This window comes from Scatophagus argus, chromosome 4 (assembly GCF_020382885.2).
Source record: "Scatophagus argus isolate fScaArg1 chromosome 4, fScaArg1.pri, whole genome shotgun sequence".
Lineage (NCBI taxonomy): Eukaryota > Metazoa > Chordata > Actinopteri > Scatophagidae > Scatophagus > Scatophagus argus.
In genome coordinates this window covers 6049893-6073079 of record NC_058496.1, presented here as the reverse complement: position 1 = coordinate 6073079, position 23187 = coordinate 6049893, and the positions used below count along the sequence as shown (strand labels likewise).

Here is a 23187-nt window from a genome sequence, read left to right as displayed (position 1 = left end):
ATGATATTATCAGTATAAGTTCTAGTGTGTATGTGGGTTTGTGTGTGTGTGTGTGCGCGCTAGAGAGAGCAATCAGTGTGAGCAATGTATTGGAAGAGAGGACTGCATGCTCGTATTGATTTCAGACAATCAGTCGTGCATGTAACAAGAAAACACAGCAGTCTCAGTAGTTATTCACGATCACCAATTATAAGCAGTGCGCATTTTCATAATTCATTCCCACAGTAGATGACTGTGGTGCACATTTTAATAACTACACGGATAATTTCTTCTTATTTGCCAGATAAATGTATTTCCTCCAAATACAAGGCTGCTCTGTTTTAGTGACCACACCAGAAGAGAGAAAATGGATTCCAGCAGGCTACAAAGAAACCCAAATTAACAGTTTGATGTGATACTTGGCCCTGTGATTCAGTCCCTGGCAGGTAAAACGTTTGGTAAAGGCTGCCATCCATCTTAGGAGTTAAAGGCCCAAGAAAAGGCCCAACCTCATTCACAACCTAACATGTCAAGTCACTGTTTCCTAAGTTTATTTAAAGGCTCAAAGGTCAGAACAGCACATGAATGACCCACCATAAACACACATACACAAACACACATGGACACAGGATCAATACACAAACAACTACAGCCTGACTCTTACGTAAAGGCTCCATGGCTGCAACAGGAAATCGTCGAGCTATTTTGCAGCAGCAAAATGTAGCATCAGGGTGTGCTTGTGCTTGCATTTGTGTGTTTATGAATGTCGCCATTGACTGGTATAAAGGACTTTTGTGTGCACACGCAGTCGAATGTAAATTGATGCAAATGCTCGCGTAAAATGCACCAAAGAATGCCTGGCTGCGGAGACTCCATGGAAAACAGGCAAATGAGTGTGCGTCATGATGCATCACCTTGCCGTATACTAACATGTGGCTGAACTTCTTCCTTTGCCCCCTCAGCTCATGAGAAAAGCGGAAGCTCCAGAGCCACAACTTCACTGTGAGTGTTGCTGACACTGTGTGGGGTTTGTCTAATCGGGCATATCACACGTTTAATTGTCGACTGTCCTGTTAATAACCTGTGACTTAATTGCTGAAGATGTATAACAAAGTCACTATGTAGTGCATGCAGTTTTAAAATACTTTCAAGCACTTTAAAATTGACTTCATAATAAAGTAAAATACGAGCTTAATGTGCCATGACGCACAAAACAAAAGTCACTCTCCACATCTTCCGTAAAAGATTTTGTGGAGACTTTAGATGAGTTGATAAAAACTCCAAAGTGATTTCAAACTGCAGTATTTTGCTTGCTGTTTATACCTGCAGTACCACCTAAACTTCATAAATGTTTCACGAAACAGCCTACCTAATCCTTCCCTCTGGTGTCCGGTGTCCATGCGCTCACACTCCTCCGCTGCGGTGGCTCAGCTTGAAAACGCGCTGATATCAATTTTAAAAGGAAAAGAGCTCCGATCTTCAGCAACTTCACCAAACTGTCTGTGAGGCGGTGAACTTTTTGTCTTTTTGTCTCGATGTAGGTCACTAAAGTCCGCCCGACCGTCCGGTAATGTGGCCCAGCAGCGCTGTTAATGAAGTCAAGTGGGTGAAGACGGTTCCCAGTGACTGCTGACAGGCGCAGGACGACAGAGCGGAGATGCTGCTGTCAGTGCGGGGCTGCTGCTGCTCTTAGTCCCACCCCCTTCCTCCACCCATCCCTCTCACACTCCTCCTTCTCTACTACTGAGCTATTTTTACTAGGAGTCTCGGAACATCCCGTCAAGAGCTTTTCCTCTCACACCTCTGGGAAGATCCTGTGGTCAAGGTGCTTAAAGTCATTACGACGACCCAAACAGTCAGTAAGAGATGCTGGGGGCTCCTCGTAGAGACAAACTGTGAAATTGTTGTTGAATCAAATGTTGAAGGACCCTTTTATATTTTATATTTTTCTTAAGTGTGCATTTTTAATTTTCTGCTGCTATTTATAAGTGTGCTTTTAAGCCGAGAATCTGCACAAAATTTCGTTATGCTTGCATAATTGGGGGCAGCCGTGGCCTAGAGGTTGGAGAAGGTCGCTGGTTCGATTCCCCCACCAGACAGGCAGGAAACATTAGAGTGTGGTGGAGTGATAATGTCCCCACCCCCTAGATGCTGATGTACCCTTGAGCAAGACACTTATCCCCCAATATGCTCCCCGGGCGCTTGATGCAGCCCACTGCTCCTGTGTGTTTCACTGCATGTTGCATGTGTGTGTGTGTGTTTCAGTCAGTGATGGGTTAAATGCAGAGAAGTAATTTCCCAGCTTGGGATTAATAAAGTAACTTTAAAAAAATAATGACAGTAAAGACTCTTGATTCTTGATTGATTCTTCAAAACGGCACTGTGCACTAAGAGTGATTTGGCCTCACAAGCAGAGCTGCAGTAGGTTACCAGCACCTTCTTCTTTGCCTTCAGACTTGAATCTTAAAACAGGTTGCAGGAAACTCAAGAGCAGCTGCACAAACTTAAAACTTGGTGCCCCCCATCTTCGCCTCATTGGTATTCAGCACAACAGCAGGATGTCCCTGGGGGTTTCTGCTCCTCTCTCTCTCTCTCTCTCTGCTTTGTCTGTGTGTGTGTGAGGTACCCTGACCCACAGATTTCAGGCAGAGACAAAGCATTCTTTTGAGGCCTCATTCTCACCCTCAGAGCTGGCTTTTCGTGGAGGTGGGGGGGAGCAGATCCAGCGAGCAGCAGTTTAAATCAAAACGCTGCACTGGTACACATCTTAGCAGTTCTTCAAGAAGCAGAGTGTTTAAATGAAGTATGAATGTTGTCACTTTACAATGCAATCACTGCCAGATGATGTGGTGGGCTGATAAATGTAACTAAATGCAACACTAAATGAGACAAAAATGTAATTAATCCCGAAACACTGGATCACAACAAGTTACTACCCGTCTGAGAACGTTTTATTGATAGCAGTGGTTATAATGCAATAACTTCAGTAATTGTATTCGTCTGATATTACGTTAGTAGTCAAAGTAATCATTTCATCACTGGGTAGAAAATGGCATGTTTTACTACTCCCTTATAGTTGGTAACACCACGACAAACTAAAAATTACAATTAATTAACTGACTGATTAATTACAACTTTAACCCGGTTATTTTACGTTGCGACGAACTGCTGCCCCAACTATTATTAGATTATTAGATTCCACACCCAGTCAGTGTTACATTATCAGTATTGTGCGCTGCAACAAATGAAAAGTGCTTGTATGAGTTTGTTTTTATGGATTCACTTCAAATGTAGCGGTATGTAGTGGACACCAAATCAGGGAGCAGTGCTCGTTTCTGTAGCCTGCATGAGAGCTTCGATGGGATAGTTATCACTGATCACAGGCTGATGCTCCAGAGTGGGCTGCTTCAGAGGAGTGATTCATCATATCAGAGAAATGCACTCAAATAGCCTGAGAAAATCACGGACACACGGCAAAACTCCCCTGTGTGTCCCCTCTGCCTGCTCTTAACACACACACACACACACACACACACACACGGTCATTATTACTTGCTCGTGAAAAGCGTGTCATGTCTGATCACTGCCTCTCGTGTCAGAAAAGACGCCGGCGCACCTCCGTTTCCCTGTCAAAACTTATCAGCGCGTGTGTCTGCGCGAGTCTTGCAAATGTGACAGAGAGAAAAGAGGAGTGAGATAAAAAGAAGAAGAAGAAGAAGAAGCAACTGAGCGCCAATTTAATTTCTTTCTTAATCCCCCCTCCTTCTCACTCTCTCAGCCGCTTCTCATCACAGCTGGGGGGGGGAAAGATGACTGAAGTGTTAATTTCAGTTTTTGCCATTGTAGCCTTCTTCATTATCAGAACAGATTTATTATGAGGAGATATGCCCCCCCCCCATGAGTATTATGGTCGTCATAAAGCCCTCCTGCAGCGACGGCACAGGGACAGACCAGGTCAGGTTCCAGTGCAGGGATATTAGATTCATATTTTATATGACAAGTCTATTTCTCAATGTTACACGCAGCATGCAACTTGGTGTAATTTTACATATTGTTGGTGGATAATTTAGTTGTTTTATGTGAATGTCACATCTGTTTTCTTTTTTTGATTGTTTTTGTCCTTCCTTTTTTCCTTTCCTTTTTTTGGTGCTGTTTTCCATGCAGGTAGAAATATCGGATCATTCTGCAGCTGTCAGATCCAATTTCTTATCATGAGTGTATGAGGACACCTGCTGGACGTTTGTTGACTTTGTTTCCATTGCTAGACAACCTCACAGGAAAGCAGAGACCAGCTAATGTGGCTTATTAAGCTTTAGGATTCATCCCCAGTTTGTAAATATAAAATGTGGTGGATATCCAAACACATGCATGGCACAGAAGACAAATGCAGTTTGCTGAGTCTTTTTTATTGACACTCCATCTTCTTTAGTTGTTCATCATAACCTGAAAGCACAAATATCAAGTCTGAGTTGGAAAATGAAATGAGGAAACACTGTGCTCCTTCACAGCAGGAAGAAATACTCTTGGTCAGTCATCTTCTTCAGTAAAAAGTTGCACTTTTTTTGCCTCACTGATCAAAATAAAAGCACAAACTGATTTGAAAGTGTTCAATGAAAAATAAAATAAAACTGGCTGAAACTAAAAGCAAACCTGTGATCACTGATCTCTAACTACGCACTAGTGACTGAAAGTGTAATGTGATGCAAATTTTGCCATTTTTACATAATCACATATATGAGAATTGTGACTGTTTTATGGAAACAAAATAGAAGAGGATCCTGTAAATGATTCTAATGAGACACTTAATCTCTAAATAATGACAGAGCATCTCAGTGCCCTGAGTTCACACCTTAATATAATGACTTAATATAATAGCAAACTCACTCAAAATAATGATTAGTATTTTATTTCGAGATACTCACTAAGGTTTCTAATTGTAATCACTTACAGAATCTTTTTCATGATGCTTCTTGCATGTTCCCTGACAAATAGACAATTAAATCAATCACATCTGTTCGTTCGCCTCCTTTACCTGGTCGATCCAGTCGTTGAAAGCGGAGACTCTGGTGAAGACGGTGGGCTTCTTCACGTAGTTGCAGCCGAGGCCGGAGACGAAGCTGGCAATGCCATGAACCTCCCAGGTGCCGCCGGAGTTCTTACAGTTCAGAGGGCCGCCGGAGTCGCCCTGGACACAGAAAGAGAGGAGGAGGAGGAAGAGGAGGAGGAGGGCTCATGTTTTATTCATTTGGTGGAGTTTCTGGTAGACTGGCAATGCACAACTCTGAGAATCCCAATCAGGATTGCTGTTTCACCAAGTGTAATGAGGACACAAGAAACATTTGCCATGTTTCTTGGCAGCTAGACATGAGTATGATGAGGGAAAAAAGGAAAAAATCTTTCCCTCAGATTGCTTCGATATTTTTTTTCATTGCATTCAAATTCAATTCAGATTTGCTTCTGTGGTATAATGAAGCACAGAATGCAAAAGCACAAGCTTTGCCATTTAAGTCTAATAATTTTAAATTTCTTTTTTTTTTTTGAGGAAACAGAAGAAACAGCAAAAACTAATTTTCTCTCTCTCTCTTTGTGCATGGACAAAGTAAAAACTTACGTTGCATCCAGCCACGATTCCATCCCCACCAGCACACACCATGGAGGTCCTGACAGCGCTGCCCCACCAGTCAGGCTGGGAGCAGGTGGCGTGGTCAGCCACAGGCATCAAAGCCTGCTGCAGCTTATCAGCAATGGGGCCTCCGGCTAAAACACACAGGCAGAGTCTATTACCGTCATCCACATACACTAGCCGTCTGTCAAATCTGCTTTACAGCATTTCCCCAAGCGTCAAATTCACAGTCCAACCCAAATTTTCAATTTAGGAGTAATCCTCCCCCCAAAAAAGTTTCAACCGAAATCTCATGCATTTCATTTCCATCCCAACTTCGGAGGTTTCTTTGGGTAACCCCAGTCACGCATATTCACACACAGCTGGTTATAAATCCAAACATCACACTTGCACACCAGCCGAACATCCTAATTCACAGTAGCATGAGGGCATTTCCAAGGTACAATTCTGAAAAAATATGCAGACACACAAACACAAACAGTGACTCACTGTACACCCTGCCCCAGCCGGTGATGTAGCAGGGGTAGAGGTTGGGCAGCACAGAGCCAGCAGGAGGGATGCATCCCAGCTGCACCTGGTTTGTCAAAGTCACATACTCTGACAGCTTGATCAGGGCAATATCGTTACTGTAAGAAAGACACAAAAAAAAAGAGAGACAGACTGAGGGAGGTGGTTGTTGTACTGACAAGCAATTTAAAAATTCCCTCCAGAGGAAGAAAGAAGGACAGAGAAACAAAGCTAAGATAAACAAGAAAGGGTGCAATCTGTATTTTTACATTCTTTCTTATTGTTCCCATGTCCATACAAGCAAATAAATCATCTCTAAGGCCGATCTTATCTCTCTGCTTTGTCCTGCTGCATATTTAAAGGTGAAGAATGCAGCAATATGCTTTAAGGAGTTGTGCCTAAGGTATGTGCTGGACCGGCGTGAAAAAAGCAGAATTTGAGCCTAGTTTTTCAACTCGACACAGAGCAGATTATGATGTGCTGCATATTGCAGGAAGTGACTGAGGCTGCTCTTTGTACTGTACACTACTGATGGTTGTCTTACCCGAGGGCCACAAAGATGGGGTTCCATTTCTCATGGACAATAATCTTCTCAGGCAGGATTGCCTTGGAGCCAGCCTCTTCCTCAACCAGGTTGTATTTGCCCACAAACACCCTGTAGGAGAAGTTGTTGCTGGGGGGGAGAGAATAGAACATTGAGTCCCATGCTAAACCAGACAGATTTAGTGCGCAGCTAAATGACCTGATGAGCTCAAATCGACGATTAAATGTGGTGGCAAGATGAAGATTTGAACTGGACAGGTATCCAGGTGCCCTTTGATACAGTTATTTATTTATTTATTTTTTTTATCAGTGTGACATTTGGGTTAGAAACCTTTGGACTTCATGAGTTGCCCAATCCTTCTATGAGAACTAAGTAGGGTTTAGGGTCCAGAATTAGGAGGGCATTGTGGCGTAGAATAAACCGAGAAGATCTGTGTGTGTGTGTGTGCCCGTGACTTCACAAAACCACTCAGGCGTAGTCGTAGGGCAGATCGTGGTTTTTAAATTGATTTTGCGTGCTGCCAAATAAAAGAAGAACGCCCCATGTACGAAACAAAATAAAAGAAAACAAAAAACAAGAATTTACAAATATTTACAAACTCACAAAAAAATATATTTTCAGCTTGGGCTGAGCTGCAGTGCTGCAGGTACTGCGCTAGCTCATGACAGAATGAGCTTCTACATTGCAACAAGTGTGAGGAAACAACAACTGACTCCTCGACTCCTGAGGAGGCCCTTAAATAATTATATAATTACAATAATAATTACAAGACCCCTCACAAAACATGTTTCTCGTTGTTCCAATCAACTCAAATATTTCTTAAAAAGGTACATTTTTATTTTACTTCCTCTTCTTGAAACTAAATTTGCCAGCAATACGTTCCACTATTTTTAACGGTTTCCTGGGGAAAGTAGTAGTCACTTGTGTGTGACGTAGTCTCCGCCCTCATGGCAAACCCTTTTTGGCTGCCGATTATTGGATCTGGGCTCTGTTTGAATCTGAGGCCAAGCATCCTATAGGTAGAAAACACTCTTGTACTCTTAGCACTCCCCTCAAACAATTGGTGTGGACCTTTGGACTTTTACTGCACTACACGTAAAAATGTGTGCGTATGTGAGTGAGTAGTCAAGGCTGCTTCGTCACAGCGACTCATACATATGAGTTTTGTTTGTGTGTTTAGGTACTTGATGCAGTGAGCAGCAGTCATGACCCAGTTGGCAGCAATCAGAGATCCCCCACAAGTGTGCCTCCACACACCATCCCTCTCATACTGCAGAGAGATCTGGAGACAAAAAAAAGACAACATAAAGAGATGGAATAAGAAGCAGGTTGTGAATGTGTAGATGGACAGCATAGTTTGTTGATTTAATAAAAAAAAACACAACATTTTTTCAATAACCACTAGATCTGGAATCTAATAAGCAGATGTTAGACGTATAAGGTTTGCCAGTAGGGGCTGCAGGGCGGTGCAGTGGTTAGCACAGTTGCCTCACAGCAAGAGGACACCTGGTCCAAATCCCTGTCTAGGCCCTTCTGTGTGGAGTTTGCATGTTCTCCCTGTGCCTGCGTGGGTTTTCTCCGGATACTCCGGCTTCTTTCCACAATCCCAAAGACATGCACATCAGGTTAATTGGCTACTCTGCATTGCCCCCTAGGTGTGAGTGTGAGAGTGTGTGGTTGTCTGTCTTTGTGTGTCGGCCCTGCGATTGACTGGCGACCAGTCCAGGGTGAACCCCGTCTCTCGCCCGTAGTCAGCTGGGACAGGCTCCACCCCCCACCCCCACCTCGACCCTGACGGATAAGTGGTATAGAAAATGGATGGATGGGTTTGCCAGTAAATACAAAAACATTGACAGATGTGTACATATTAAAATACCTGCCAGGGCCAGCTGTAGGGCTTGGCATCTACTCCATTGACCACACGAGAAGTCAGGGGCTCAATGGGTGGGTTGCCACACCCAAGAGCTGGGGGAGGAAGAAGTAAACATGAGTGCGATGGACAAAGGGAGCGTTCATGGAGTGGGAGAACAATGAAATTACTTTTAAATCCCAAGTCAAGCAAACACTGCATCATTTTTCTTTTCATTAAAGAACTGCTTCAGTGTGAGCTCCCCACGTGGAAATCTGCAGGCACTCACACACTCCCTCACGCAAACCTGAAACACACAGAGACAATTACACACAAAATTAGAGGATGCCAGATGTTCTTACCGCTAGCAATGAGCACTGAGGCCAGCACAATGGGGATCATGTTGATTGATGTTTCTGCTTAGGGACACAGGACACACACTTGCTTTTAAACTTTCCTCTAAAGGCAACACCCGCTCCAAAAGCACTAACACACACTCCTATTGGTTTAACAAGGCCTCCAGAGATGGAGCTGGACCAATGGCCGTGAGGGCCAGTGCGAGTGGGTGGTTGCTGAATCATACAGGTGCATCTTCTGGAACATTTCACATGACCTTCATGCAGAAGTAAGATGTATGTTTATTTACTATATTGGGTACATGTGTATTCATGAGCATTTACATGTATACACGCACGGCATGTGTGTGTGTGTGTGTGTGTGTAAATGCCGGAGACACATACCAGACATGTTCTCCACATGATATTGACTTTTACTCCTTTCCACGACAAATTCTCTTTGACTGGAATGTAATGCTTGCATAACAGCATGGGAAGCCAGCATCTGGATCACTGGTGCCTTCCTGTCCCTGAAATGTAAAACAAAAATCAAACTCGGAGGCATTACCATGATAAATAACCAGGACAATGCGAAACAGATGGTGTCACTGGTGCAGAAAATATCGACAGCTACACTACAATCATTTTGACATCTTACAACGTACACAATTTTGCAGTGAACGCAGCAGCGCCGGGAATGTGAGACATACTCAATGAGCGAACACATCACTCAGCATATTTCACATCCAAGGATTCTTGGTATGATTCTGCGCATTGAATTTGATGTTGCAAAGTAAAAAGTAGTGTTTAAAACATTGTCTCGTGAGGTTGTTATAATGACCTGAGTGAACAGATTGTTTTTTATGAGACTTGGAGGACACAGAAGCAACTCTTGGGGTATGAAAGTGTCAGAGTGTGCAGGCCTGAGGTGACTCAGCAGGCAGACAGTGTAAATCTGTCAAAGGCTGCTTGGGTAATGTCACAAGACACAATAAAGATTAGGTGTTATGATGAAGTAAACAGGTAGAGGCAGCGGAAAAGGAAGGAGGAATAGTCAGCTTTTTGAACACAAAATGCTTGTATGTACGACTGATGATCTTCAAGGTATTTTTTGACAAAAGAGTCTGACGTAAGCTTTGACAGAATCAGGCCGTTAAGGCCTAAAATATTGTTTAGGATGTTACAGGAGCTGTGATACAAAGTATTTCAGGAGTAAAAAAAAGTGTTTTCCTCAGACAACAGCCTTGACTTGTTGTTCATGAATCATTTAGTCTCCCCGTTCACCACTAGATGGGACACTTTATCTGTTTAGAAACCAAACTGAGTTATTTTCTTTTACAAAAGAGAAAAATGTAATGTTATTCTGTGTCTGTTTTGCTACAAGAAACTACATCCAAGTTTTGTAAAGTGAGTCATCTAGAAAATCAATCCTTACTCTAACTGGGTTTCAGCATCTGAAAAGGAGGTCAGACAAAACTTTGATGTTGAAAATGATACTAAGAGACCTTGGTACACAGCAGAGAGCACCTTACAACTTATGACAGCTGAATCTACAAACAGTGCTGTGTTTAAAGCTTTGATTCAAAGTTTGGTTAGACGTCTTTATTTTACAGACCAGAGGGGGAAAAAAATGATAGGATGAAAAATCACTTGAAGGCAACCACAGCAGCGAAATAAATCTTGGAAATACTCAAGCCTGTAGGTGTGTGTGTGTGTTTGTGTGTGTGTGTATGCTGGTGCACACGTCCCTGTCATGTGTGTATGAGCTTCTTCCAGTGCTGCGATATGCGATTAATTGAAAGCTAATTAAAATTACTCTTCAAACCTGTAAAACCCTGTTAAGCATATTACAGGCCAGTGTCCAGGTTAGAGGCGTCCCCTTTCTGATTAAACCTCTTGCATTGATTAATCTGATCCTGGCCAGATGACACTGCACTGATAATGAACTGAGCTGCACGCTGAAGTGGTTTGACCACATTAAACAGAAAAAAGAAGATAAAAATAGATTAAGTGAATGATCTCAGTTTATACCTTTTTTTTTCAACCAAATGCATTAACCTGATTTGAAATGTCAGCAACTCTTCAAACCTCAAAGTTCAAAACCTCTGATCTCCAGAGCCCAGAACCTCTGATCTCCTTAGCAGTCAGACATGTTTATAAGTAGTTAGATGCAGTCTGTCACGTTAGGAATGAGGCTCACTAGTTTCATGGCTGAGAAAAGCAGAACACCTCATTAACTGAAACTCCTGCAGGGGGGTTTGTAGCTAGTACATTTTTTTCCCTATCAGAACAGTAGCTGAACCTTGAATGACACTGTGTGCGAGGTGTATGCTTGGTTTATATCACTTTGGGGCTGTAAACACTGTACTGGTCATTGCCATTCCCCACATGGAGCAAAGGAGAGAGATTTTGCCATGAAGTATAAATATTGCCGTGGCAGGTCGGTGCCGTCGGCTGAGGTCAGCTGTGTGGTATTTAACTAATTTCCCTACAGAACCACCTCAAGTATGTACCTGTACACAGTGTGGTGCATCGTTGGGTTTGTTGCAATAGTTCAATGTTTATCCCGTCCTGAGCCCTCTAATGTCTGTATTATTGAGGCTTTTTGCCTTTAAAAATATACAGCTGTACTTTCCAGGGACTGCCTTATTTGCCACAGGCAGTGTGTTTCCAGCTGGAGGGCTGAAGTAAATCCAAACATCGGCTGTCAGCTGCTGATTTGCTTTTATCATTATCCCTCCTACTGATGTTAACAGAAGGCTTTCCCTGCCTTCGCTTTCCGATTGTTGGTGTATGTTTATTTTATTTTGATGCCTTTTTTTGCTGCAGTTTTAATTCTGTCTTTCCCAACATTTTGGCTTATTATTCCATAGAAATTCCCTGGTTGGGAGCTGCTGATTTAATTAAATCTCATAAGCACATCATGACCCAACTGGTCTTCCTACAGATCTTGCACACACTTGCCAGGTTTCCATTTCTTTCATGTTGAGTGGGAGAGTAGAAGGGGAGTAGTGGGACTGGGTGCTGCCTGCCTCACCACAAACAGCACTGTAGTGTTTAGAACTGCTTACTGCTCCAATGTATTATTTATTTGATTTGGTGTTTATTGCTCCTATGCTCATGTGCCAATAGTTTATAGTATAGTCACTCTCTTCTTTACAGACATATTCTTTCAGCCTTCTTTTGTGACAAATAACTATCACTTGCACATGTTCAGAAGGCTTGCAGTTGACTTCACATTCAGGCACAGCAGCTTTCTTCAGTTTCCAAGGACAGCATGTCAGAAGTCATTCAGCGACTTTGAGCATGCAACAGGATCATCTAGTTTGTCTGCCAATTCACTCCAATGAGTTTGATTAACATATTTGGTGGTAAAAGTGATCTTGCAGGCTGTGTAGGAGGTTATGTGCATCAATTTAAAATGTAAGAATACTGTCAATTTTTGAATAAGATGAGTGATTGTTTTAAAGAGCGTAATTTCACCAGATGTGGTTTTGGTTTATCAGACGGTGCCAGAAGGAGGTTATGTGTCATATTATAGTAAATTAGGATTATTTCAGTTCTAAAACTACAAACATGTAAAGTGTAAAGTGGCACAGCCTTACAAAAAACATGCGAAGTGTCTTCTGGTGTATTCTGACTGATACACCACTGGATATTACCTCCAAAATCACATTTGATATATTTGATATATTTAATAAGAGATCTCAAACAACCTGATTTTTGACTTTCCCTCTCTTATGTTTTTACCCTTGATTCTATGTATTGTTGCAGCCTGACTGTGTCTCAAATGTGAATTCCTCTACCAAACGTCATATTTATAAAACAGATTGATGTATAATAATCGCTGTCTTGTCCACATTTATCACTTTAATGTTTATCATTCTGCCTCTTTCTACATTTGAGTGTTCTCCCTTTGAGCATTCTTCCTCTGCGTTAACACATGTCTTGATGCACACAGATATGCAGAGTGATTTATATTATTGGGTTTTGGAACCACCACAGATATTTCATGTCTGAGAGACCTGCTTTTCCTACATGCTGAGCCACTCGGGAATTAGATACACTGAATGAATATTGCATGGCCAATTAACACTGAGTGGTCTCTGAAAAAAAATCCTCATTACCTTTTGTTTATGTGTATATATTTTTTAACAGCCATTATGTCTTTTGCAAAGCTCATCAGGCTAAATGATAAATTTCCAGACTGCACAGGGCTGCTGTTGTGTCTGGTACAAAGGCATGGAAACAGTTTTGGCACAAATACTACTAGTTTTGGTAATGTAATTGTAGGTATTTCAAGTAAAAAAAACTCTGATTGCAGTGTGACACTTGCAACCTTTAAATGAATGCAAATGGAAATGTATAACAAGATTAGATAAAAGCAGTGGACTGATGATGTGGTCTATGTGCTGTATGTAAACAAAAGCTCATTTGCACAGACATGATTGTATACAGTGTGTAACAACAGCTATAAAGATTACCACCACTACTACTACTACTACTACTATTGTTAATAATGACAGTTTAACAGACTGTGTGGCTCTTATGTGCAAACCATCATCACGATCAGTACGGTGTGTGTACTCGTACAATGAACTGGCTTTAAATTGCTCTGTGTTTACCAACACGCAGTTCTAAAAACAATTTAGAGAAAAGATAAATGCATACAGCTAAACAAGCTGAACAAAAGACAGAAAGCATTACCTACATACAACTAAGTGAAAAAAAAGTTGCAGATACACATAAATGCATATAAAAAGGAACATTGATCGACAACATACAACGTCGATGTTGTATGTTGAAGTCAGGTGAATTCAAAACAATACAGATAGAGCAATGAAAGAATATTTAAAGGATAAACATGAAGTGGGTGATTATTTACAACATGTTTATAATGCATGCAGGGTTTATATTTAATTGTGATTTTTTTTTATCAGAACAGATACAAGACGATGTACCAATTTTTTATTTTTTGTCTGTTATCACTGAGAAATGTTCCTTATTGTATTATGTCACAATGTGCAAACGGTGACCTGCATCATGCAGCCACGGACACTGCCTTTCTCGTCACTTTTATTACCGGTTTAATGATACAGTCAGTGCTGAACCGCGCTGTTGTTTAGTGCCTGGGATTACTTACTTAACATGGAAAGGCGCCAAAGGTTCAAAGGTTTTCCTCAGAGCTCGTATAAATTCCTCTGTGCTTGTCTGATCAAATTCACAGAGCGACCAGCCACGTCCAGTCCCTTGGAGGCCCCGACGCAAAGCAGTGAGTAGATGTTTTCAGACGAAGAGACAGATGAGCTATAGATTCAATATGTTACTCCAGCAGATTCATTCATCATTTATTTCACAATATGAACATGAAGCAAAGCTCGGCATGTTTGCTTTGTTGTATCTGGGATAAATGATGAATCATGTTTTAAAAAGAAACTGAAATGTATACATAACATTACTCTTTGTTGGTGCATATACTTTAAGAGCAGGGACAAACAATAGTATCTAGTGTAAAAACCCTTCTTTGGTTACACATGGGAATACACATTTTACACAGAGAGGTGGATTTAGATTATATGGTTTAGTCATAATGGTATTTTGTTGCATTTCAAAACCAGATCTGCATTAACAGACATTTTGGCATTTTCTATTGTTCCTGCTCCACAGTCTCCTGTTGAATCAGAGCCGGTGAGGGAATATGCACAATGTCTCATTAACAGCTTTTAGTCATTCTCAGCTGTAACTAATAGAAGAAAACTGGCTGAGAGGCCCTGCGCAGTAAAAATGAAAATAAGAGAAATTAAAAAGATGTGCAGGAATGTGACAGCTAAATCCAACAAGGTCATTTACTTTTACTCTGACATTCTGTTGGCGCTGTGAGAAAAACAACTGGTTACAGTAATAGCTGTTACAAATAAACTACTCTTGCAATTGTGATTATTCAAAAACGAAAGATAAAAAAGCAATACCTGAAGCTATTATCCACAACAGTTCAGGGCTCGTCAGTGTCGCAGCTTTATTTTCAAGAGACTCGATTTTGAATGCGGCGGTAGGAAACTACATGTAATGCCCCACTAAAAAAAAAAAAAAAAGGAAGGAAATGACAGCACACGTTCATCATTTGCAATGCTGCAGTAATCACAATCAAAACTCACAAAGTCAACACTGTAAGAGATTGTAAAAGCCTACAGCGGTTATCTCTCTATTGCACATTCTCCTTTTTTATTGTCTGTTGTACTGGTGTCATGGGAATGAACAGAATCCTGCCTCTGCCGATTGGCTGCAATAACAATTCACACCGTCCAAAAACTAACATATTGTAACGTAAGCTCAGCATGAGGCTCCGTATTGAACCGAGACGATATGCCTTTGCTAATCACGTAACCCTCGTGTGTATTTCGCACACTCCATTATATGTGAAGATGTGAGGTAATGAAAGGGAATCGGGTATTGGATAACAGATAAGATGTTAGATAGTGCAGATGTCATTCACAGGGCATGACCCCCAGAGAGCCATGTACAGCTACAGTACATAATGTGTACTTATTTTTTTTTTTTGATCATATGTTTTGAGTTTTTTTGGTGCGAATGCTGACAGCTTGCAGAGCTGTGAAGAAAAGGATATGCAGAAGGTGCAAAAATGTGACGTACTCTACTGTCTGTTTTTAACACAGCCGTCTCGAAATAAGATTACAGCTGCTATAGCTTTTCCTGTTCATGATGGTGTTGATACCACCAGGCTGCATACTGACAGGAGAAGGGCTTTAACTGGCAGCCGTTTACTTGAGAATTGGAAGAATCATTTGATCAACTGTTTGGTGCTGGCAAATAGTTTTTTTGTCCAGCAGGCAGCACAATAAAATTTGTGCACTTCAATCAAAAATCAGCCATTCAGTGACCCTCCTCCTCTCCTCTGTCAGTGTCCAGCAGGCAGCGATGTCCGCAGGCCGAAGGGCTGGAGAGCATGGCTCCTCTGGTGCGTTCTGCGGAGGAAACCCCTGATCCCATCCCCACCAGCGTCAAGGGAACTATTCCAGCCTGGATCAATGGGAGCTTCCTGAGGAATGGACCTGGGAAGTTTGAATTTGGGACAGACAGGTATTTGAGAAATCCAAGGAAAGAAAACAAATTTTTACAGTTCAGAAATTACTTAAATTAAACGAGCTTAAAACCTTTAAAAAGAAGGAAATGCAGAATAAAATATATCAGAAATTTACAGCATTCAGTAACAGTACTGCAAGCTGTTATTACTCCCACACTGGTTGACAGTTATGGTCACACAACCACTAAAAGAGTCAGACAAATATAACAAAAAACTGTAATTTAAATGACAACAGTAACAGTACATTAACATGACAGGGAACAGCAGAGCACCAAAGAAACAGTGTGAGTTAGCAGACTAAAAGCCAGTGGTTTTGAGATGTCTCTGATCTGTACCTGTATCTTTAAAGGATGGTTCAGGATAAACAGTTTGCAGATATTCAGTGAATTACCTGAAGAGGTAAACCATCCAGTTTAAGCTGTCACATACTGAGCCACAAAATGGGTTATTTTTCCTTCAGCCATGAAAATTCTCAATTCAGTCTCTCTGCTTTGTCTTACACCAATACCCCGGTGATAAATCAGCTCTTTTCTCTCAGTTACACCCACTGGTTTGATGGCATGGCCCTGATGCACCGGTTCCACATCTGCGAGGGAAATGTCACCTACAGTAGTCGATTCCTGCGCAGTGACTCATACGTCTTCAACTCGGAGAAGAACCGCATAGTGGTGTCAGAGTTCGGGACGTTAGCCATGCCCGATCCCTGCAAGAACATCTTTGCACGCTTCTTTTCGCGCTTTCAGATTCCCAGTATGTGTGTCTTCTTTACATATTGCATATTCCCATGTGTAATCTGCTTCAGCACAGCATAATGTAGCGCCAGCAGTGCCAAATGCATTATTAAACTATTCAATTCATCTGTGCATATAGGTAACAAGGCAGCTGTGCCAGATTACTGGAGGCAAAGTCAAACAAATAGTCATAGAGAAAAACATTTTTTTTCTTCAGCTTCCATGCTCTTGACTGTATGTGGTGTACTTTATATTGCTTTTGCAACCTGGTGAAAACTTGAGTTACATTATAATGTGTTTTTTATAGAGGTGAAGATAAAACATGTCAGTGTGTGTGTGTGTGTGTGTGTGGGTCTGTGAGGTAAACATTAATCTGAAGTATGACGTAAAGCTCCTGGAAACAAACTAAAGAGGAACAAATTGATGGGAAAAACAGTGACATCTGTGAGTATGATGACTTCCACTGAAGTACTATATTTAATACATTCCTGATATCTGTATATGTGAACAGAGGCCACGGATAACGCCAATGTGAACTTCGTCAAGTACAAGGGAGACTATTATGTCAGCACGGAAACCAACTACATGAGACGAGTGGATCCACAGAGCCTGGAGACAAAGGAGAAGGTGAGTCAGTATAACTAATACAAAAGTCTCTTGAATGAATGTTGTTGCTTTTAGGGGATGAAGACGATGAAGAAGCTGAGTGACTGCTGATGATGATAAAGTTGACGACTGTGTCCATTTAAGGTTGACTGGAGTCAGTACATTGCTGTCAACGCAGCTTCAGCTCACCCGCATTATGACCGTGAGGGAGCCACGTACAACATGGGCAACTCCTACGGCAAAAGCGGTAACCTTCCTTCCCTCCTTGTCACCTTGCCTCCCACCTGTTTACCTACCTAACCATGTGCAGTATGTAAACAAAAGTATTGGGACACGTGACAATTACACCTTTTGCATGTCACTTTTGTGACATGCATTCTAAATACACAGCCAGCTTTGCAGCAGTAACAGCTTCCACTCTGCTGGGAAGGCTTTCTGTGAGAATTTCTGCCTGTTCATACAGTAGAGCATTTGTGAATTCAGGACACAAAGGTGGGGCTTGTAATATCCATTCCAGTTCATCCCAAAAGTGCTGGATGGAGTTGAGGTCAGGGCTCTGTGTGGGCCAGTCAAGTTCTTCCACACCAAACTCATCCAACCATGTCTTTATGGAGCTTTGCTTTGTGCACTGGAGCACAGTCATGCTGGAATAGAAAAGGGCCTTCAACAAACTGTTGCCACAAAGTTGGAAACATAGCATTGTCCAAAATGTCTTGGTATGCTGAAGCATTAAGATTCCCCTTCACTGGAAGTAAGGGGTCAAGTCCAACCCTCACCATCCTCACAAATACTGCTGTCTGTTTCCTCAGGTTTCTTCTACAACATCATCCGTGTGCCACCTCCCGAGCAGAATGCAGCAGCGAAGGACAGTGCAGACCTGAGCGGAGCTGAAGTGATCTGCTCCATCCGTGCAGATGAAGCCAGGAAACCTTCCTATTATCACAGCTTTGGTGAGACAGTATATAACAGACTGGCTACAGCTTCCTAAAGTAATCTGCATGCTGGATGTAAACTAACTTGATAAATTAATGAATTCTATATGGGATTTTTGTTATTTATTTATTTATTTTGCCTACACTGACAGGGCGAGTCTACTTCACTGAAAGAGAGCATCACAGTCTTTTTCTGTGCTCTTATTAATTACTAATTTGAATTCACGTCTCGTCCTGCTTCTTTTTGTCAATCACAGCTCCTTTGTCTTTCTGTTCAGCTTTCACTATCTCTCCCTGTCTATAGCTCTGCCTCTGACTCACACACTTTCTCTTACACTGAAAAATATTAAATGTGTTAAAAGGACACTAAAACAACTTTTTACTGTGGTTTCTTCCATTGCTTAACTCTGAGATATGCCAAGGCAATTTGTGTAATATTGTTTGATGTTTTGTTGTGTCATTTATGTCATGTACAAGAACAGGCAGATTTGACAAAAAATCTGATGGTCTTTGAGTGAACTTCTAATGAACAAATACATGAATATTAGATATTAATAAAGGCAACAGAATCCAAAGTTTAGCACATGATGACCTGTACGAATATGACTGGATGTTGCTCGTAGGCAGACAATTGATGAAGACAACATTGATAATGACGTATTAAGCTGGTGCCAAACAGCTAATTCAAGCATTGTGCCTGATTTACCACAATGCTGCTCCATTGGTTTTGGTACAGCACTAGTTACTGATTACATCTCAGTTTAGATTTCTGCCAGACCACCCTTGCTCTGTCAGACAGTCTGGCACCAAGAAATCTCTCATGTGATGGAACACTGTATCGTTACACAAGGCACCACATAATTACTTTTGTCAGTCAGGTCACAGCAGATGGCGTTTAGCCCCCTATTTCATGTTGCTCGCAGAATATTTTTGTCTCCTGTCAGGAAACGTTGGCACTGAGGCAAGAAAGATTTACTTTGCAAACTGACCAGCCCTGAGCGGAGCAGTAGCGGATGTGGCCCACTGCAAAACAGCAAAAGACTTCAGCAAAACAGAGCATGTGATAATTTTTGCTGGTCCAAATAAGCAACACACAGGCATTTACAAATGTATTTTTCACACTCCTCGACATAAATGCCCTACCATTTTTGTAAAATCCAAATTCAGTTCACACCCAAGACACCACTGAGGTCATGTTGACATGTTACATTGAACTCATTTTATACAAGCTTAGAAAAACAGTTATGAGCCATATCAGTTGAGCATTGCAAAAACCAATGGACTCCTGAAACCAGGCTACACAATCGGCACTGTGCTGATGAGTTGCACTTTAACCAGACACAGCAGGTCTCCAATATGTGACCTTGAAAGTATGATGAAATATGAGCAATAAGCTTTGTCAGTCATGTGTTTACTAATGCGTACGTTTCCTCCTGTGTGTGTCCAGCCATGTCGGAGAACTACGTTGTGTTCATCGAGCAGCCAATCAAGCTGGACCTGCTGAAGTTCATGTTGTACAGAATCCAGGGGAAGAGCTTTCACAAAGTCATGTCCTGGGAGCCTCAGTATGACACCATCTTCCATTTGGTCAACAGGCACACTGGCAAGGTGGGTTAAGATTAGCTTGCAGCACAGTGGCAGAAGGAAACACACACCCATTTGCTGAATAGACAGAACAAAAAAAGGAAAACTGCAAGCTAATCTCTTCACGCATGGTGAAGTTTTTTCCTTATTTATTTTGATGAAGTCACACTCTGATGGTGTAGCCTTTTCTCATACATTGTTGCTCTCAATTTTCTCATCTCATTACACAGCATACCCATTAAGCATACAATATCAGACTTTTATAATGTGAAGGTACTACGCCATAACAGCAGAGCCAGTGACGGCACTTTTCCTAAAATGTTTAAATCAAAACAGAAACTCCTTCTTGTGTGTCCAAAAGCCTTTATAAACATGTATTGTTTTGTGAATGTTTTCCTGACCGGCTTGCTGTGATTGGTGCAACAGGAGAGCGAAGTGAAGTACCGTACAGCACCCATGTTCACACTGCATCAGATCAACGCATTTGAAGACAACGGATTCTTGGTTATGGACATGTGTTGTGGGGACGATGGTCAGGTCATTGGAGAGTTCACACTGGAGAACCTCCAGAGAGGCTCGGGAGAGGAAATGGACAAGGTAAAGGGATACCATGGACCAATAAAACATGGGCATAGTCTCCCATGTCACCCAGGTTTTAGTACCAGTACGATTGAGATAGCAATTTTAATATGAGGGTCAAGTGGCCATTCAACAAACTGCAGGTTTTGGGCGGTTTTAGCTCAGGTTTTAGCTCAGATTGAAATGCTGGATTTTACTGAACTATTTCAGCACGAGTGTTTGTTACATAATGTTGTTTCTGTTTCCATCATCAGTTCCACCACAATCAATCCATCAGCTCATTTTTGACTTATTTTAAATAATGTCCACAAAACATCAACTGGAAACGTAATAAAAAGTAGTAGCAAAGATGTCAAGAGGTTTTTGTGGTTTTCTGTGCCAGGCCCATTTTTATTCACCAAGGCCATCTCATCTTTCTCTTAGCGCAGTCAGTCTCTTAGAGACAGTTGAGTTGTATCTGTTATTCCCTTATTTTCTTTTTTTCTCTAGTCACTCATAAACTGTTCAATTTCTGATTCAATAAATCTCTGCGATTTCAAATGTGGTGAAGAGTGCATCTTTAATCAAAACATAATAACCTGAAAAATAACACATAAATGCCTCCAAACAATATTTCTGTCATGTAAGAACAAGGTTTTGTGTCAGTATTTTGTATCTGTTCAGATTTGTTCCTCAGGTCGCACTGCACCTTTCAGTCAAAGGAGCCGCGCTCACAGTTATTCATGTCTGTCTGATTTCTTTTGGCAGTTTTACAACTCTTTGTGCAGAAACCTTCCAAGGAGATACGTCCTACCCCTGACTGTGGACGAACAAACTCCTCTGGACCAAAACCTTGTCACTCTGCATAACTATAAAGCCACGGCAAAAAAGACAAAACCAGGAGAGGTAGGCTTAAAACTGAATGTAGTACTCTCATTCTGTATATAAAGTAATATGTTTAACTGTACAATCTGGTTTTACTGGAATCAAGTAGAGAATGAGACCTATAATCATGATGAATACAGCCAATTCACTCCCACACACTCGGCGCAATTATCCAGCATGATGAGGCACTCAAGGCACTTTCTGCAAGATAGTAATTTCTTGACTTACAGCAGATAAAAATGAAGTTAAACGAGAGTTCGCCATGGAGCTGAACAATAAAGAAAGCTGTTTTAGTTGTCATGCCTACCTGAGTGACACTGTGACCTCTCAGTTTTTAGCACTCAGTCAGAGTGATGTTATAACAGCTGGAAAACCAGCTGTGCTGCTGGCCACCGCTGTCGCTGCAGACAAATGGAAAAATATAGTTGAAAATGTAATGGAAGTGACATATATTTTTAAGGTAAAATTAAAAGAAATGGATTTATTCTAATTTCAAGTTTGAAATGAATGGCTCTTGTTCAGTTATCCATTTACCTGTTTTAAACAGTAATGCAGTATTGATTTCAACATTGTGCAGTAAATCAAGTCTGTTGGTTTGCATTAACAGGGCACACATTTTTTGGAGGCCAAAATGTAAAAATTGTTCTGATTTGAGGAAAATTCTGACATTCCCCTGTGACCGTTCAGGTTTACATGACCCACGAGGAACTTCATGACGATGAGCTGCTGCAATACGGCGGCCTTGAGTTCCCCCAGATCAACTATGCCCAGTACAATGGCAGACCTTATCGCTACTTCTACTCTTGTGGCTTTGGGCACGTCTTCAGTGACTCCCTGCTCAAGATTGATGTCCACACCAAGGAGCTTAAGGTCTCTATCAATCAAAGACTACTTAGGGAGACCTCATTGTTAACTGGGCTGAGTGTTATCACATCAAAGTTATTTCTACTTCTGTTTCTCTAACACTGAGGGTAGGGGGTTGGGAGCCGGTTTTATAACATGAAACAGCTCAGGGTAAAAGGGATGTTTATGTAATCTTCCCTGTCTAGGTGTGGCGTTATCCCGGCCTGTACCCGTCTGAGCCTGTCTTTGTTGCTTCGCCCAAAGCTACCGAGGAAGATGACGGAGTGGTCCTGTCAGTCATCATCACGCCCAGAAAAGTAAGTTCACAACTACAAAAAAATAAATAAATAAATAAATAAAATAACCCCCCACAAAAACAATTTACAACAGGCAGTATTAACTTCACCAGTGACAACGTTAGTTTGACTGATATCGACATGAACATTGTAACAGTGCACTTCGGCACTATATTGTAAGAAATATAAAGAAAAAAGATACACAAGCCAAGTCATATATATATACACATGCATAAACACAATATAGACAAAAGTATTGGGACATAGGGATAGCACTATTTTATGAATGGTAGAAATTTCCAAAGAAACGCTCCAAAAAGCCTTCCCAAAAGAATGGAAGCTGTTACCGCTGCAAAGCTATCTGTGAATTTAGAATGCACCAACTCATTAAAGTGTTGGTGTAAAGGTCAGGCATCCCAGTACTTTTGTCCATATAGTGTGTACTTTACAATGCATGGAGAAGACAAATGGTTTGATACTGTGACTGTTATTATTGTGGGAAAGAATGGACCTTTTCTTAATATAACATATTTAAACTCCTCTGTTTTTGCGTCCAGGAGAAAAGCACTTTCCTCCTTGTGCTGGATGCCAAGACCTTCACTGAGCTGGGCAGAGCAGAAGTCCCTGTCAATATCCCATGTGGGACCCATGGTGTGTTTAACGAGATGGGCTAGAAGTGCTGCTGTTTGCAGCTCTGTGGTAAATGGCTGAAATTGAACCAGCAACTTTATCCACAGAATAGAATATCTGTCTTGATGTCACTGACTGAAACTGTAAAAGAAATAAAAAGAAAAATAAGAGCGGGCAAAAAAA

General features: G+C 41.4%; 2 protein-coding genes across 2 annotated transcripts; one reads left to right on the top strand and one right to left on the bottom strand.

The window, feature by feature from the left end:
• Positions 1-4364: 4364 nt before the first annotated feature.
• On the bottom strand, positions 4365-8972 carry ela3l (elastase 3 like). The gene is made up of 8 exons (XM_046387100.1): positions 8865-8972; positions 8530-8618; positions 7838-7935; positions 6654-6782; positions 6092-6228; positions 5591-5736; positions 5012-5164; positions 4365-4422 (listed from the first exon to the last, which is right to left on the bottom strand). Exons 1-8 carry the CDS (start codon positions 8902-8904, stop codon positions 4405-4407), a joined length of 810 nt encoding a protein of 269 aa, XP_046243056.1. The 5' UTR covers positions 8905-8972; the 3' UTR covers positions 4365-4404.
• A 4858-nt stretch (positions 8973-13830) lies between these two features.
• Positions 13831-23187, top strand: bco2l (beta-carotene 15, 15-dioxygenase 2, like). Its single transcript, XM_046387098.1, has 12 exons — positions 13831-14109; positions 15758-15935; positions 16478-16689; positions 17182-17297; positions 17421-17523; positions 18086-18226; positions 19656-19816; positions 20219-20389; positions 21119-21256; positions 21923-22105; positions 22285-22395; positions 22932-23187. The coding sequence occupies exons 1-12, from the start codon at positions 13986-13988 to the stop codon at positions 23046-23048; spliced, it is 1755 nt and encodes a 584-aa protein (XP_046243054.1). The 5' UTR covers positions 13831-13985; the 3' UTR covers positions 23049-23187.

Bases quoted from the DNA above. Each gene is read 5' to 3' on its own strand.
- bco2l (XM_046387098.1), top strand. From the start codon at position 13,986: ATGGAAAGGCGCCAAAGGTTCAAAGGTTTTCCTCAGAGCTCGTATAAA. The intron at 17,298-17,420 runs GTGAGTCAGTAT...TGTCCATTTAAG, and splicing joins GCCTGGAGACAAAGGAGAAG to GTTGACTGGAGTCAGTACAT. The intron at 22,106-22,284 runs GTCTCTATCAAT...TTCCCTGTCTAG, and splicing joins TCCACACCAAGGAGCTTAAG to GTGTGGCGTTATCCCGGCCT.
- ela3l (XM_046387100.1), bottom strand. From the start codon at position 8,904: ATGATCCCCATTGTGCTGGCCTCAGTGCTCATTGCTAGCG. The intron at 7,936-8,529 runs GTATTTTAATAT...TTTTGTCTCCAG, and splicing joins CCTACAGCTGGCCCTGGCAG to ATCTCTCTGCAGTATGAGAG. The intron at 5,737-6,091 runs GTGAGTCACTGT...TGTGTGTTTTAG, and splicing joins CGGCTGGGGCAGGGTGTACA to CCGGAGGCCCCATTGCTGAT.